General features: G+C 32.3%; 2 protein-coding genes and 1 pseudogene across 2 annotated transcripts; all 3 read left to right on the top strand.

Annotated features, from left to right (window-relative positions):
* Positions 1-9,495: 9,495 nt before the first annotated feature.
* LOC120205130 lies at positions 9,496-10,372 on the top strand (annotated as a pseudogene).
* A 3,146-nt stretch (positions 10,373-13,518) lies between these two features.
* Positions 13,519-15,944, top strand: LOC120205131. Its single transcript, XM_039205053.1, has 4 exons — positions 13,519-13,585; positions 14,868-15,136; positions 15,235-15,292; positions 15,841-15,944. The coding sequence occupies exons 1-4, from the start codon at positions 13,519-13,521 to the stop codon at positions 15,942-15,944; spliced, it is 498 nt and encodes a 165-aa protein (XP_039060984.1).
* A 139-nt stretch (positions 15,945-16,083) lies between these two features.
* LOC120205132 lies at positions 16,084-16,788 on the top strand. Its single transcript, XM_039205055.1, has 3 exons — positions 16,084-16,258; positions 16,336-16,633; positions 16,725-16,788. Exons 1-3 carry the CDS (start codon positions 16,159-16,161, stop codon positions 16,786-16,788), a joined length of 462 nt encoding a protein of 153 aa, XP_039060986.1. The 5' UTR covers positions 16,084-16,158.
* The last annotated feature ends 39 nt before the right edge of the window (positions 16,789-16,827 follow it).

The following is a 16,827-nucleotide window of genomic DNA, read 5'->3' on the forward strand; positions in this document are numbered from 1 at the left end:
AGAGATAACCTTACAAATCCCTCAAGAGTATACCCCAACTCTTGAGAACACTCTTTTTCCCAAAGAGAAGATTACAAATTTGCAAACTTACAAGAAAACCTCACAAGGTAAGATGTTTGCACAATTCTAGAACAAAGAAAAGAACACTCAAAGATAAATACAATTGAGTACAAAAGTGTTCTTGAAAGCAAATGAATATTGGATGAAAAATAGGCTTGAAATGCTCAAACTTGAGGTTTGATGCTTTCTCTTTGATTCTCTCTTGATTCTAGTTGCTTGATGTTTATTGTTGTTGATCAATGGCTTCAGAACTTGTTTAAATACCCCTTGAATCAATTCTGAACGTTGGTGATAATTAGTGGAGTCAATAGAGCCGTTTAAGTGTGAAAACAATTAATTTTTCTAGGTGGAGCGTCTCATGCATCGATGCATGATCAAGGATGCATAGGTGCATTCGTGTAAAATTCAAATATTTTGACCGTTGGAACACTTGATGCATCGGTGCACCAAGTGTGCATCGATGCATGAAATGCATTCGATGTTTGAAAAATAGCCTGGTGCATCGATGCATGCTTGTGCATCGATGCATCAAATGCATTCGATGTTTTGAAAATATTCAGAATGCATCGATGCATGGAGAGTGCATCGGTGCATGGAATGCATTCGATGTTCAATTAATTCATCGATGCATCGATGCATGGACCGATGCATCGGTGCATGCCTTTGAATAATTGATTTAAGGCTTGTTTTTGGTTCAAAATACTTTGTGAAAATTGTTTCAAAAATAGTTTAAGTACAAATCACAATTTTACACATTTAGTAAGGATTAAAATTGATCTTGAAAAACTTGGAGTAATAATTTGATATTCGGTTAATTGAATCGAATATAAATTTGTAAAATCATTTGTAAAATCTTAAAATTCATTTAACTTAATTTGTTATATCGAAATATCAAAAATGTTTTCAACAATCTCCCCCTTTTTGATATAACAAAACATTTAAGTAATTTTAAGATTTGTTTAAGAAATTATTTTTGAAATTGATTTTGAAAAACTTACTCCCCCTTACTATAGCACATCAAAAACTTACTCCCCCTTACTATAGCACATCTTAAATTTTCTCCCCCTTTTTGTTAAATCAAAAAGACTCTATAAAAACGTTTTAAACAAGAATTTTGAAAAACATTAGCCAATTGATTTATTAATAATAGGCTTCTAAGATCACAATCAAAAGAGAGATTAGCCATTAGTTTTCATAAACAATATTCATAATAAAATGTGAAATGGCATAATTTGGTCATAAATTTCTAATGATGCAAAATTAATAAACAGAAAGCGTTAAAATGTCAAACCAAATATATATAATTCAAGCATCCTCAAACAAACATCCAACAACTAATCAAGTTCAAAGTATCAATCAAACCACAAAAATCAAATCCAAGTTTTAAGAACAAGAAAGCATGGAAAGTAAGTCTACTCCATCGGAGGATCGGGAGGAGGATGTTGAGGAACGGGAGGACGGTTTTGGTGAGACCGACTATAGGATGTCCTAGGGCGTTTAGGATTAGTCATGGTAAGGAAAATCGGAAAAGGAATATCACCTGCAATTTTAAAACACATGTATGCACAACAATTAATCCCAAAACTCAAATGAGTCCTCAATAATTCAAGGTTCTCTAACAAAGTCCTAATGGGCAAAGTTTTGAAAACTATTTAAAATTAATATCATAATACGCATAGTTTTCATGAAAACAACACAATTGAATCAGTAATTTTCGTTTTTTTTTTTAAATTCGAAATTTCAAAAACAATTTTGAAAAATTATGCGTTTTTGATGAAATTCATTGTAGAAACTAGTTTAGAATTATCATATAACCAATGCCCGATAATTATTTTAAACTAGAACTAATCTAAACTAGTCCTAAGTTCAAAAATTAATAAAATAGAGTTTTTGTAAAAAATACCTTGAAAAATTCGGATTGAGGAGAATGTGGAGATGTTTTGTGCGATTTAATGATTGTAGCAGGTTTGTAGGATATAAAACTTGAAGAATCCGATGTTTTCCCGAAGATTTTGAGCAAAATAGAGATTTAGGATGAGAGGGTGACGAACAGCCGTGTGTTTAGTGTTTTAGGTTTTGAGAAAAATGAAGAAGATGAAGCATTTTAACCTAAAACCCGACGGATGCATCGGTGCATGGCCTCATGCATCAATACACATTCAAAGGGATGCATCGATGCATTGTTAAATGCATCGGTGCATAAAGCACAAAAATGTCAAAAATCCGTTTTAAACACTTAAAATGCTAAATAATTTAGCTCTAATGGTAATGGTAACTCATATATCAAAAATTAATTATGTTCAATCTTCAAACTTTATTTGAACATAAAATTAATTTTCATTAAGAATCATAAACTCCCCCTAACTAATAGCAAGAATGCAATCAAAAATTATTATTATAAGCATTTTTCAGTATTTATTAAAAGTGCTAAATTATTTTAAACACTAAGTGAAGATAGGTCAGTTAAACCTAATTCTCTTCTAAGTGTCCAAAACCTTTCCTTGTCTAAGGGTTTTGTAAAGATATCCTCTAATTGATGCAAAGTATCAACATATTCTAGAACTACATCTTCCTTAGTGACATGGTCTCTAATGAAGTGATGTCTTATTTCAATGTGCTTAGTTCTAGAGTGTTGGATGGGATTTTTAGTGAGACAAATAGCACTAGTATTGTCACACTTGATAGGAATTGTACCTACTTCAATTCCATAATCAAAAAGTTGTTGTTTCATCCATAAAACTTGTGCACAACAACTACCGGCTGAAATGTATTATGCTTCAGTGGTAGATAATGCAACACAATTTTGTTTCTTTGAAAACCAAGAAATCAGCATATTTCCAAGGAATTGGCAAGTACCGGAGGTGCTTTTCCTATCTAATTTGCATCCTCCATAATCCGCATCAGAGAAGGCATGAAAGCTAAAACTAGAGTCTCTAGGGTACCAAAGACCTATACTAGGAGAGTCCTTAAGGTATCTAAAGATCCTCTTAACGGCTAGTAAATGTGATTCTTTAGGATATGATTGAAACCTAGCACACAAGCAAACACTAAACATAATATCCGGTCTACTTGCGGTTAGATAAAGCAATGAGCCAATCATGGATCTATATAATTTAACATCCACACATTTACCTCCTTCATCTAAGTCAAGCTTTGTAGAAGAGCTCATTGGAGTGGCATAAGGCTTCCCATTTTCCAATCCAAATTTCTTGAGCATATCTTTGACGTACTTAGCTTGATTAATGAAGATGCCATCTTTTCTTTGCTTGATTTGGAGTCCCAAGAAAAATGAGAGCTCCCCCATCATGCTCATCTCAAACTCACTTTGCATTAGCTTAGAAAATTCTTGGCAAAGAACATCATTAGTAGAACCAAATATTATATCATCAACATAAATTTGAACTACTAATAAATCTTTACCTTTATGCTTTAAAAACAATGTAGTGTCAACCTTTCCTTTTGAAAAACCTTTTTCAATTAAAAAATTTGACAATATTTCATACCAAGGTCTAGGAGCTTGTTTTAAACCATAAAGAGCTTTTGTCAATTTAAGAACATGATCTGGAAATTTTGAATCTTCAAAACCTGGAGGTTGTTCCACATACACTTCTTCTTTTATAAAACCATTTAAAAATGCACTTTTAACATCCATTTGATATAATTTAAATTCATGAAAACATGCAAATACTAATAACATTCTAATTGCTTCCATCCTAGCTACGGGAGCGTATGTTTCATCATAGTCTATGCCCTCTTCTTGAGTATACCCTTGAGCAACAAGCCTAGCCTTGTTTCTCACTATATTACCACTTTCATCAAGCTTATTTCTAAAAACCCATCTAGTACCTACAGTAGATTTATTACTAGGCCTTTCAACTAATGTCCATACTTTACTTCTCTCAAATTGATTTAATTCTTCTTGCATAGCCATAATCCAATGTTCATCTTTTAATGCTTCTTTGATGTTCTTAGGCTCTATGCATGAAATAAATGTAACATAGTTACAAACATTTCTAAGAGAAGATCGAGTAGTTACCCCTTTGGATTGATCACCTATAATTTCACCATCCTTGACATAGTTGTACTCTCTTGGAAAAGATACTTCACTTTCTTCACTGGTTGGATTCTCGAGGGGATCATGAGTTTCCTCATCTTTTGTTTCTTCATTTGATGATGATTCTCCAACGTCATGTCTAACGTCATTTGCTTGTACAATACCTACATCATCATTAACAGAAGAATCCTTCCTCGGAAGGGGATTATCATCGAAAACAACATGTATAGACTCTTCTACAACTAAAGTTCTTTTATTAAATACACGATAAGCTTTATAATTTAAGGAATAACCCATAAAAATTCCTTCATCACTTTTAGCATCAAATTTGCCAAGGTTTTCTTTACCGTTGTTTAAAACAAAACATTTACATCCAAAAGGATGAAAATAGCTAATGTTAGGCTTTTTATTTTTGAGAATTTCATATGGAGTTTTCTTTAAAATTGGCCTAATCATTACTCGATTTACAACATAACAAGCGGTATTTGTGGCTTCCGCCCAAAAATATTTTGGCAAATTATTTTCACAAAGCATGGTTCTAGCCATTTCTTCTAAAGTTTGATTTTTCCTCTCAACAACTCCATTTTGTTGAGGGGTTCTAGGTGCTGAAAAATTATGACTAATACCATTAGAATTACAAAACTCAATAAATCCAAGATTTTCAAATTCAGTTCCATGATCACTCCTAACACTAGTTATAGAGTAACCTTTTTCATTTTGGATTATTTTTGAAAATGTGATGAAATGTTCTAATGCTTCATCTTTAGTACTTAAGAATAGAACCCAAGTATATCTAGAATAGTCATCTACCAAGACAAATGCATATTGTTTTCCACCCAAGCTAGTAGTTCTAGTTGGCCCAAAAAGATCTAAATGGATCAATTGTAATACTCTACTAGTTGATACATCATTAATAGATTTAAAAGAAACTCGTTTTTGTTTTCCTTTAGCACAAGCATCACAGATTTTATTATTATCAAATTTAAGCTTAGGCAACCCTCTTACTAAGTCTCCTTGAATTAACCGTTGCAAAACAATCATACTAGCATGTCCTAGTCTCCTATGCCATAACCAACTATCATGCTCATCCTTAGCAACTAGGCATAAATTAGTCATATCAAAAGAATCTAAATGCACCATGTAAATGTTCCCTATTCTATGACCAACAAGCATAATCCGATTAGATGCAATGTCAATGATTTTACAACCATTAATTTCAAATAAGACATTGAATCCTTTATCGCATAATTGACTAATACTCAATAGATTATGCTTTAATCCATTTACATATAAAACATTCTTAATTTGTATGGAAGAGGTATTACCTATTGTACCAATACCTTCAATGTGACCTTTTGAATTGTCTCCAAAAGTCACTTCTCCTCCATTTTTGGCGTTAAGCTCAATGAACCGGCTTTTGTCTCCGGTCATATGTCTTGAGCATCCACTATCAAGGTACCATGAATTTGAATTTGTTTCCCGTGCCTTGTAGCAATGCTCTTTTCCCTACAAACATAGATTAACTTTTGATTTTTGGTACCCAAATTCTTTTGGGTCCATATTCATTAGTTTCCAAAATCCTAGTCCCCTTAGGTATCCATATGTGTAGGATATTTTTATCTTTAGTAGTAATGAGTTCTTTAGGAACCCACATACTTCTAACGATTTTTCCATTAGAGGTTCTTTGGGGACCTCTATGATTGTAGTTTCTAAAACTTTTTCTAACAAAGTTGGATTTTGAATTTCCACCTTTTTCAAAATGTTTTGTTCCAACTTTATCAAAAGAAGTTTTAAGATCATCAATTTTCTTTTGATGATCATCATTGATCTTTGAAAGTAAATTTTGCAAATCTAAATTTTTCTTTTCAAACTCTTCTAGTTTGATTTGCAAGTCTTTGATTTTACTTTCAAGATCGTTGTTGGTTTTGGATATGAGTTTGTTTTCATTTTTCAATTTTGAAACATCATTTTTATATTTTAAAAATAATTTCTCATAATCCGAAGCCAACCCATTGTATTCCTCAAATAACTCATCATAAGATAAATCATCAAAATCGGATGAGTTAGAGGTTACCTTAGAATCTTCCCCGAATGCCATCAAGCACAAGTTTGCTACTTCTTGTTCCTCTTCATCGGAACTTTCTTCATCGCTCCATGTAGCCACATGAGCCTTGTGCTTAATCTTTAATTGACCATTTTTCTTCAATTGTGGGCAATCATATTTGACATGCCCCGGCTTTTCGCATTCATAGCAAATGATTGGGTCATTCTCTTTTGGTTCATTTTTGAGGCCTTCGTTTCGTTTGAATTTTCTTCCTCGGTAAGGTCTCATCATTTTTCTGAACCGTTTGGCAAATAATGCCATTTCCTCGTCATCATCATCATTATTAGAATCACTCTCATCTTTTGTGGATTTGAGAGCAACTCCAATGTTTTTCTTCTTCTCCTTCTCCTTTGGTGTCTCTTCAACTTTATCAAGGTCCACCTCATCTTCAAGCATCATCTCATGAGTGAGGAGTGAACCGATAAGTTCTTCAAGAGTTAAGGACGATAGGTCCTTAGACTCGATGATTGCCGTCTTCTTTGATTGCCATGATTTTGGGAGGGAGTATACTAACTTCCTCACAAGCTTTTCATTTGAGATTATCTCTCCATACGATTTAAGACCATTGACAATCGTTGAAAATCTATCCGTCATAGCTTTGATGTCTTCATTTGGTTTCATCCTGAAATTTTCATAGCTATGCGTTAGAATACTAATTTTTGATTTCTTTACCTCATCTGTACCTTCATGTGTGACTTGAAGCTTGTCCCATATTTCTTTGGTGGTTGTACACGATGAAACTCTTCCGTATTCATCTGGTCCAAGAGCAAAAAAAATAATATGGATGGCTTTGGAGTTGAGTTGGAACATTCTTGTGTCTCCTTCACTCCACAACCTTGGATGAGTGAGAGGCTTGATGTATCCTTCTTCTACGGCATTCCATGCTCCCATGTCACTTGCTTGAATAAAGTACATCATTCTATTCTTCCAATAGGCATAATTAGCCCCATTGAAGAAAGGAGGCTTGTTGACGGGTATCGAATCGAGACCGGAGTCGTAATTTGAAGTGGAGGCCATTGATGACCTTGTAATCGATGTAACTCTTCCCGAATCGACTCAAGAGGCGATTAAACCTTTAAATGAGTGAGGCTCTGATACCAATTGTTGAGTTAATCGATCGACGGAATCGGCCAAGAAGGGGGTGAATTGGCAATTAAAATTTCGTGGAAGCTTTTGCAGAAAATTGAAAGTAATTGCACAGCGATTTACAGTGGTTCGACTTTCTCAAACAAAGTCTACGTCCACTACCTTAGCTATCCACACTAAGGATTTTCCAACAAATTCACTAATTTGTTCTTTCTTTTGAGGCCAAAGAGATAACCTTACAAAATCCCTCAAGAGTATACCCCAACTCTTGAGAACACTCTTTTTCCCAAAGAGAAGATTACAAATTTGCAAACTTACAAGAAAACCTCACAAGGTAAGATGTTTGCACAATTCTAGAACAAAGAAAAGAACACTCAAAGATAAATACAATTGAGTACAAAAGTGTTCTTGAAAGCAAATGAATATTGGATGAAAAATAGGCTTGAAATGCTCAAACTTGAGGTTTGATGCTTTCTCTTTGATTCTCTCTTGATTCTAGTTGCTTGATGTTTCTTGTTGTTGATCAATGGCTTCAGAACTTGTTTAAATACCCCTTGAATCAATTCTGAACGTTGGTGATAATTAGTGGAGTCAATAGAGCCGTTTAAGTGTGAAAACAATTAATTTTTCTAGGTGGAGCGTCTCATGCATCGATGCATGATCAAGGATGCATCGGTGCATTCGTGTAAAATTCAAATATTTTGACCGTTGGAACACTTGATGCATCGGTGCACCAAGTGTGCATCGATGCATGAAATGCATTCGATGTTTGAAAAATAGCCTGATGCATGCTTGTGCATCGATGCATCAAATGCATTCGATGTTTTGAAAATATTCAGAGTGCATCGATGCATGGAGAGTGCATCGGTGCATGGAATGCATTCGATGTTCAATTAATTCATCGATGCATCGATGCATGGACTGATGCATCGGTACATGCCTTTGAATAATTGATTTAAGGCTTGTTTTTGGTTCAAAATACTTTGTGAAAATTGTTTCAAAAATAGTTTAAGTACAAATCACAATTTTACACATTTAGTAAGGATTAAAATTGATCTTGAAAAACTTGGAGTAATAATTTGATATTCGGTTAATTGAATCAAATATAAATTTGTAAAATCATTTGTAAAATCTTAAAATTCATTTAACTTAATTTGTTATATCGAAATATCAAAAATGTTTTCAACACGTTGTAAAATCGTCTCCAATGAAAAACATGTATTAGTGACGATTTATTATAATGACGATTCAATTTGAATTAGTGGCGCTGCACATTTTTCATTAATAAGTTTTATTTGTGACAATTTAATTTGTCATGTTTTATAAGACACTAAAAGTGACATTTTATTATTGTCACAAAAAATTGTTTTAGCACGACGAAATCAATTATTTGTCACTTGTTTTTATCTCTTATTTTTATATGACGTTTTAAAAGACGTCATGAAAATATGTCACTTAATGTTAAAAAATAAGATAATCTAACATCCTTATTAAATAATACAATGTATAGAGTTTTTTTGTGTTTTTTTTTATTTTATTTACATTATTCTATATTAGATTATCTCATATTCAAAGATTTTTTACAGTAAAACATAAAATAATAAATCGTAAAAAAGAAATGACCATGATATTTTTATATATTATTATACTTCTATGTTTTCCATGATGTTACATCAAAGTGTTTAGAAAAAAATAGATATTTATATTTGATCACAGAAATACCCATAAAATTTTAGTATATTTAGATACATATAACATCAATAATTTTAAAATAAAAAATATTACTCTTTTATATAAAAAAGCTAATATTATAAAACATGTATGTGTTTTGAATTTTTTTAGGATTATTATTGTTCCTCCAAGCACATTTTTAATTGAATCAAACTTTGCATTGGAGTAATTATTTATTATGAAATTGTTAAAAATAGTATTTACTTCAATTATTTTATAATTTTAAAATTTCTAAAGAGAAATCTTTTTACTATTTTAATAAGTAATCTTTAAATAATATCAAAACCATAAATAAAAAATATATTTTAATAATAAAAGATTTTAAATGTAAAAGAAAGGAAAACATAATAAAAAGGCACTAATGACTAAAATAAAATTCCGCGAAAACTAAGGGGCTAGATTCACAAATTTAAAAAAAGAAAAAGCCTTGAAATGAGGACCAAAATGAGATAATTTAAACATGGACATGACCCTTACAATGATTCACCCAAATCAAGAAAAATTGGCTAATTCTATCCCTAAACGACAACATGTGAAGTATTTTAATAAAATTTAATTAGGTTTAATATAAACCTACACTTCATTTTTAATAACCCTCTGCCGCCGTTCACTCTCTACACAACCCACTTCCCCATTTTCTTTCTTTTAAGTCTCCCTTCTTGGAGCTGCTTTTCACTAGCAAGTGCTTGCAGTTCCGTGGGAGTTAAATCCTCAAGCTTGACAGTGCGGTTGGGTTTTAACTCAAATGAAATTAGTAATTTCCCTAGAGCTTTTGTTTCTTCTCCTAAAAGAATGAGAATTAAGAAGTTCTCTGTAGCTTGCTCTTCTTCTACTACTGATCCATTGTTGGTTAAAGCTGCAAGAGGAGATCCTGTAAGTAGGCCTCTTGCATGGATGATGCGCCAGGCAGGAAGGTATATGACTGTTTACAGAAAGCTTGCAGAGAAACATCCGTCCTTCAGAGAGAGGTCTGAGACAACTGATCTCATTGTGGAAATTTCTTTGCATCCTTGGGAAGCTTTCCGTCCTGATGGAGTTATAATCTTACTCCACTACCTGCATTCGGTGTCCCGTTTAACATTGAAGAAGTAAGGGGTCCTGTCATTCATTCACCGATGCACTCTGAGGATTGCTTGAAGGCATTGCATCCTATTGACTTAGAGAAACTACATTTTGTTGGGGAGTCCCTTATGATTTTGCGCCAGTAGGTTGGAGATCATGCAACAGTGCTGGGTTTTGTCGGAGCACCTTGGACAATTGCAACATATATAGTAGAGGGAGGTACAACCCGCACTTACACAAACATAAAGAGTATGTGCCACACAACACCAAATTAATATTTAATATTTAATAATTATAAAAATAATAACAATAAAAATCCCAGACAAAACGGGTGTTTACACTATATTCTATATTGAGATAATTTTGCTTTATAGTTTTATTATTTTTATAATTATTTTTTGTTTTGATTCATATTGCAGTAGTCAAAGGTTTCTCCAACTTTAATTTGCAGGTAATTATTTGTTTTCTTTTAAATTTATTTTCTTCGCTGTTAAATATGGTTTTTTCGATATTGTTGAATTCATATGGTTTAGGGTTAGTTTTATTATTCGATTTTTATTTTTTGTTAAACGCTGATGTTTTTTACAAAATAATTGTTAGTTTTTTTCTTTTAAATATTGCTAAATGATGCTGCTTTTTACAAAATAATTGTTAATTTTTCCTTCAATTTTGCTAAACGTTGCTGCTTTTATTATTCGATATTGTGCAATCTGATTGGAAAACTCATTCAAAAACCTGTGCATGTCTTGTTTCCTTTTCACATTGATAATTCTTCATTTAATAAATAAATGTTTATGATGTAAAATTTCACCTTCACAAGGTATGCTCAAACTCTGCTATGTATTTATGCTTCCTTTAGGTGCATGTGTTTGTGAAATTTGAATTTATATCATTCTTTTTGTTTATGTTAATTTATTTACATTTCCATTTAAACTGATTAAAAATATTGTTATTAGCATCATTTCAGTGTAAGTTTGCAAAATTTTGTAATTTAGCATAATTATTAATGTAGTTGAATTGCAAATGAATCATTCTCTCAGTGTAACCGAACTGTTGCATTTATGAATTAAGTTGTAGAATGCTCTGCCAGTGGAGAGCAAATGTGCTTTAATAATTGATGATTTTGGTTGTGGTTTAATGCGTCTTTGTATTTCCCTCTAATATCTAAGAGCAATCGATTGCAAAAGCTGGTGAAAGTATTTATAATAGTTTTTCTATATGTTTTAGGATGACACCAGGCAAAGTATCTCGTAAAAGGATTGGAACATAAGAAAATGAAACTCAAAAAGTCTCTGGTAAACTAAATCGAACCCAAGAATATGAACCTCAACAAGTTACTGATGCTCCAAATCAAACACATGAAGAAATTGATCCAGATACAACAATTGAAAATTCAAGTGCCATCACTTCAATTTTCAGGTAAACAATATATTTAATCAAATAAAAATTATTATATAATATTAATTGTAGTAACTAATATTGATTATCTTAATTTGTAGCTTCAAATGATACCACAAACTCAACATCAACAGAACCACAATCGACTCAAGGTTTGGATTGAGATTGTTACAACGAAATATTCTACAAGTCATATTATTATCATATTATTTTATTTTTTGTAAACATTTAAACAATTTTATATTTATAGAAATGAAATTATTATGTATTTAGTGAAATATTTGTTTAAATCTTATTAGTTTGCAATAAGTGAACCATTTTATTTTTTATTTAGATTTGTATAAATAATTTTATTTTAATATATATTGTCATTAAAAACGTCATAGAATATAAATTATTTGTGTTTTTCTACAATATTTCTTTCGTCACATATAAGTTGATTTTAATGCATTATTTGTGAAAATATAAATTATCAATAACAAATTCTTATTTAATTTAGTGATGTAACCAACTGTCATAGAATATAAATTATAAAGTGACGTTATGCATAAACATCATTCATAATATTATTAGGTAACATTTATATTATGTCGCTAAAAATGTGACAATATCTCTTTCGTCACATATAGGTTGATTTTAATGTATTATTTGTGATGATATAAATCATTAATAACGAAATTTTACATAATTTAGTGACATAATTAGTTGTCATTGAATATTAATTATATAGTGACGTTATATATAAATGTCATCCATGCTACTATTAGGTGACGATATACTACGTTACTAACAATGTGACAATTTTATTTTCGTCACGTATAAAATGAAATTATTGTGTTATTGGTGACAATATGATTTATTAATGACGAAAATGTATATCATTTGGTGACAAAAGTAATTGTCACTGAATGCAAATTAAACTGTGACGTTATCCATTAGCGTCACTATATATTTAACAATACATGATGATAACACATACATCGTCACTTTTGACATTTCGTGACACACCTAGGGTGACGATCATCGTGACATTGACTTTTACGTCACAAAATATATCTAGTGACATAAATTGAAGTTTTAGTGACAATAATCTAGATGCCACTAATAAGAAATTTTATTGTAGTGTCTTTGCTTTGTTTTATGCTACTCTTATTTAAATCTAAACCCCTATGTCTCATACAAAAAACGTTCGTTGTTAATTTTTAAAATGTCAAATTTTATAAACTTTGACCATTATTATTTTAAATATTTAAATTTTATAAAATATATATTTGAAAATTATTTGATTGAAGATTTTTAAAATATATTTTTACATATTTTATAAATAATAAATTTTAAATAATAATTAATCAAAATTTAAAAAAATTAAAAAAAATGTTAATAATAAACATCTTTTATGAGACAGAGTGCGTATGAATGAATATGAGCATTATCAATTGGGCTGAGTCACATTTTTTAAAACATTATCCACCCCTCTGATAGGCTTGTACAAATTTCATCATTAAATTTTACTTTTTTTCTTATTTTACTCATTGAATTTTGAAAGTTTTTAATTTTATCACTAAACTTAATACATTGATTTTTTTTTTGTTCACTGAATTTTATTCTTTCTCATATTTTAGTCACTCTACCATTAAATAATTAACGGCGCTAAAATGACATAATTTTAAAAAAATAAAATTTTCTCTAAAACAACGTCGTTTTACATCTATATAAAAGATTCAATGTAAATTAAAAAAATTTAAAATACAATTAATAAAATAAGAAAAAATAAAATTCGTTACTAAATTTATAATCGACCCTTACTTTAATAAATTAGACACTACTTAATCACTAAAAACAGAGGATGCCACGTGGATTCTTTTTGGAGAACTGCGATTACGAGCCGTCGGATAAAGTGTGTTAACTCGAGTTTCAGTTACCTCAAAATTTTATTAAAAGCACTGAACACTTTTGAAAACGGTTTTATAATAGTGGAGCACAATTAAGGAAGCCAAGGAATCGAAGGGCCGAAAATCGGCCGATGTTGACACTGAAAACTAACAGCCGTACACTTGGGAATCAAGTTGCACTGTTTGCTGAGGGAAAAGGTATAGATCCGACGGCTATATGGAAAGGAGAGGTCGAAATCAAAATGGAATGACGTGAGATGGGACTTGGATTTTGTGTGTGTGTGAGAGAGAGAGAGTGTGCAGTGGGAAATTCTGAAGTGAATGAACAAGGAAGGTTGCTGTTAGCTGCATTCGTTCAATTGCTGCTATTTCTTGATTTGCTTTTACCTGAGATTTACTTTTCTTCGTTTCTGATTGCTCGGTTTAACCTTCAATGGTGTTTTTATTTTTTTATAGAGAAAAAAGGAAGTGAAAGAAAAGATTAAAGGAAAAGTGAAAAAGCGTGATGGAATCCTTTTCTTTTATTGTTTGGTTGAGAAGTAGAGTGATGCAATAATGATTTCTCCTCTGCATTTGAATTTACAGTTTTAAAAAGTTTCTCTCTACGGATTTGCTTTTCTTGTGAGTTTTTTTTTAATCTTTTATACATACAGTTTCAATGCCATTTTGATCTCCTACTATTACTCATTCAGACTCTCAGTGCTTATCTTTTCTTGGCTAAGAGGAAATGGAGATCCTCTTAAGCACTTTGCTAAACTCACAAAACAAAGAGAAAAAAGAAAAGAGAAATGGAGAGATATCAGGCAAGGCAATCAAATTTGATTTATTTTCTCTTTCCTTTGAAAAAACAAAACCCGAACGCCACTTTTTCGGTTTTCTTTCCGGCTTACTTTTCGCTCATAACTACTAAAACCCACAAAAATCAAATAAAGTTCTTCCATCTTATGTCCTTCATTTTTCCTTCTTTCATATTGAATTCTACACGGAGTTGCATTAAAAGGAGGCTTTCTCTTACCTTGTTTATTTTGTTTTCGTTTTTTGTTCACGTAATTGAAGAAGTTCTGATATTGGAGGAGAAGAAAGATCTGGTCTGAAGCTTTTTATGAGTTTATTTGGATTTTGAATCGTTTATTTTGAAACCGTGAATGCCGTTTTCTGGAGAAGGAGCCGCCACGGGATATAGCTAGATGTTCGTAATGTTATCATGAATGTGGTATCAACAGAAATGGACAAGAGTCGAGGCGTGAGGCGTGTTGAGTGACTCGGTGCTCGCAACAACAGATTAATACCAACAAGAAGCAACAACAATCTCGACCCAACACTTTGTTTGGTAAATTTACTCCAAAACCCCTCCCTTCTCTTGTCCTTTTCATAACATTCCTTAATTATTTTTTTCCTTTTTATTATCGTTATCATTATTTTTCGGATAAGAAGAGCTAAGTAAATGATAAATGGCGTGTTTTGTCCATTGATTTTTAAGGTGTTGCTGGCGTTGCTGATTCCGGGAATTTCGTTTCTTTAGAGAAAGAGAAGAAAGAGAAAATTAGAAGATTGAGTAGCATTAGTGGTAATAGAGAAAGTCCCAGTTCAGGTCCCAATAGCAGCCCACACTGTGAAACTGAAATGGGTAGCTCTTGTTGCTGTGATTTGTCTTCTGATAATAGAGAAAATCAGTGCCCTTCACATTCACAACTCTCTTCTTCTCCCGTCACTAATTCTGCCACCAATATGTTTAAGATACCAAAGAAGGTAAGCCTTCTGTTTTTGTCCATCACTCTCAGCAAAAATGAATTTTTTTTTGGTCTTTGAATTTGAAAGCTTTAAATTTTATTTATTTTTCTCTGCAGTTCTTTCATGACTGCAATCTCATTAATCATTCCTCTGTTCCACGGAAGCTACGGTCAGGTGTGTAACTCGTGAATGAATAACAGGAAGGTTGTTTGTTGTAATGAATATAATTTATTCTGAAAAAGGAAAGGATTTTCTTTTTTGTATTTTATAAAATTATATCTTTCTTTCTTTTGCTTTTGCTTTTGCTTTTTTCAGGTTTAATGAACTTCTTGTTGTCGTTTTAAATTAAGTTTGCATTTGATGGGGAGTTGCTGGGAAGTTTCTCCATTTTTGTTTTTGCTTTTGGATTAGAAGTTTGGAACTGAAGCGAAACCAAGGCCTTTTGCCTTTTCTTTTCTTTCTACGGTCGCAAGATTCCTTTTGCTGTCTTGTTTCTTAATTCTTTAATATTATTGATGCTGTCACTTTTATGGTGTGTATTGCTTCTTGTCAAATAATTATACTATGTTGAGTTTTTGCGTCTGTGTACATACTGAAATTTACTTTTCCAAAGGTGGTACCGGCCAGCTTTTAATGAATTTGGAACTTTAATCCTTGTAGAGGAATAAAATAAGGCGTTTGATGGTATTAATGTTTCCGGATATTTGGAATTTTATTCACAGCCATGAAGAAGCGCAGTTGCGAATCGATCGTCCCTCCTTTACCAGATTCTAAGAAAACAAACCATAAACTTGGCGGAGATGAAGTGCATAGAAAGAATTCTTAAGAAACCAAAATTGAATTCGGTTGGTCAATTGTCACTCATTCCCCAGTTGTCAAGTGTAGTTATGGTTCTTTTTTAGTTAAGCATTTGTAGCTTATGCTGTTGAAATTGCTTTCTGTAGAAAGGAGAGGCAGGCTGGTCCAGGAAGGCTACAGTTTCTGGACCAATCACAAAAGATGAGGAAGAGGTTGTGAAGACCCTGTATGCTTTGGCGGGAATGTTCCCTGACGATGACTCAATGGATAAGGACAAAATGAATGGTGAACCGATAGAAGTAAAGGCTTCAGCTCCTCCAGAAACCGTCACAGCAATTGAAGGTTTTCACCTGCTTGCTATGTATTCGCAAGACTTCTTGTTTGATATTATCTGTAGCATAAGTTATATGATTCTGCAGTTAAAAAAGAAGATACAAACAAAGTTCGCCATCCACAAGCGGCCGAGACTGTTCCTCCATTCACTGTAGAGGATTCAACCAACGATGCTGCTAAACTCAAGTCTTTGAATGAAACTACCTCTCAAGATCAGCCTAACTTGCCAGGAAGCAGAAAGCCCCATTTTGAACAAGATAGTGCTGGTTCTAAAATGAGGCAGATTGGTTCCATCTCTTTCTTGGCTAGGAGTGAACCTGAAGTTGATAATTCATCTTGCATTCCTGGCGACTCTCATGTTCTCTCTGAATTAATCTTAACTGGGTAAGTGCTGAGGAGTTCTCTTTTACATGCATCTTCTTGCATTTCTAGTGTGCTCTTTTTTGTTCACTTTTAATTGATTACGCATACGCAGGTTGAAGCGGCAATTGGTGACGGATCTTTTTGAGAGAAAGGCAGAAATGGCATTTGGGGTATAAGCTTGACACCAACGTTAGAATCAAATACTGCTTTCATTG

The sequence above is a fragment of the Hibiscus syriacus genome, unplaced genomic scaffold, assembly GCF_006381635.1.
Source record: "Hibiscus syriacus cultivar Baekdansim isolate YM2019G1 unplaced genomic scaffold, ASM638163v2 tig00012275_pilon, whole genome shotgun sequence".
Taxonomy (NCBI): Eukaryota; Viridiplantae; Streptophyta; class Magnoliopsida; order Malvales; family Malvaceae; genus Hibiscus; species Hibiscus syriacus.

What these genes read in the sequence shown, in the direction of transcription:
- LOC120205131 (XM_039205053.1), top strand. Translation starts at nt 13,519, where the DNA reads ATGTTGACACTGAAAACTAACAGCCGTACACTTGGGAATCAAGTTGCA. An exon ending in TGTTTAAGATACCAAAGAAG is followed by an intron (nt 15,137 to 15,234) that starts GTAAGCCTTCTG and finishes TTTTCTCTGCAG; the next exon opens with TTCTTTCATGACTGCAATCT. An exon ending in TCCACGGAAGCTACGGTCAG is followed by an intron (nt 15,293 to 15,840) that starts GTGTGTAACTCG and finishes TTTTATTCACAG; the next exon opens with CCATGAAGAAGCGCAGTTGC.
- LOC120205132 (XM_039205055.1), top strand. Translation starts at nt 16,159, where the DNA reads ATGTTCCCTGACGATGACTCAATGGATAAGGACAAAATGAATGGTGAA. An exon ending in AACCGTCACAGCAATTGAAG is followed by an intron (nt 16,259 to 16,335) that starts GTTTTCACCTGC and finishes ATGATTCTGCAG; the next exon opens with TTAAAAAAGAAGATACAAAC. An exon ending in TCTGAATTAATCTTAACTGG is followed by an intron (nt 16,634 to 16,724) that starts GTAAGTGCTGAG and finishes ACGCATACGCAG; the next exon opens with GTTGAAGCGGCAATTGGTGA.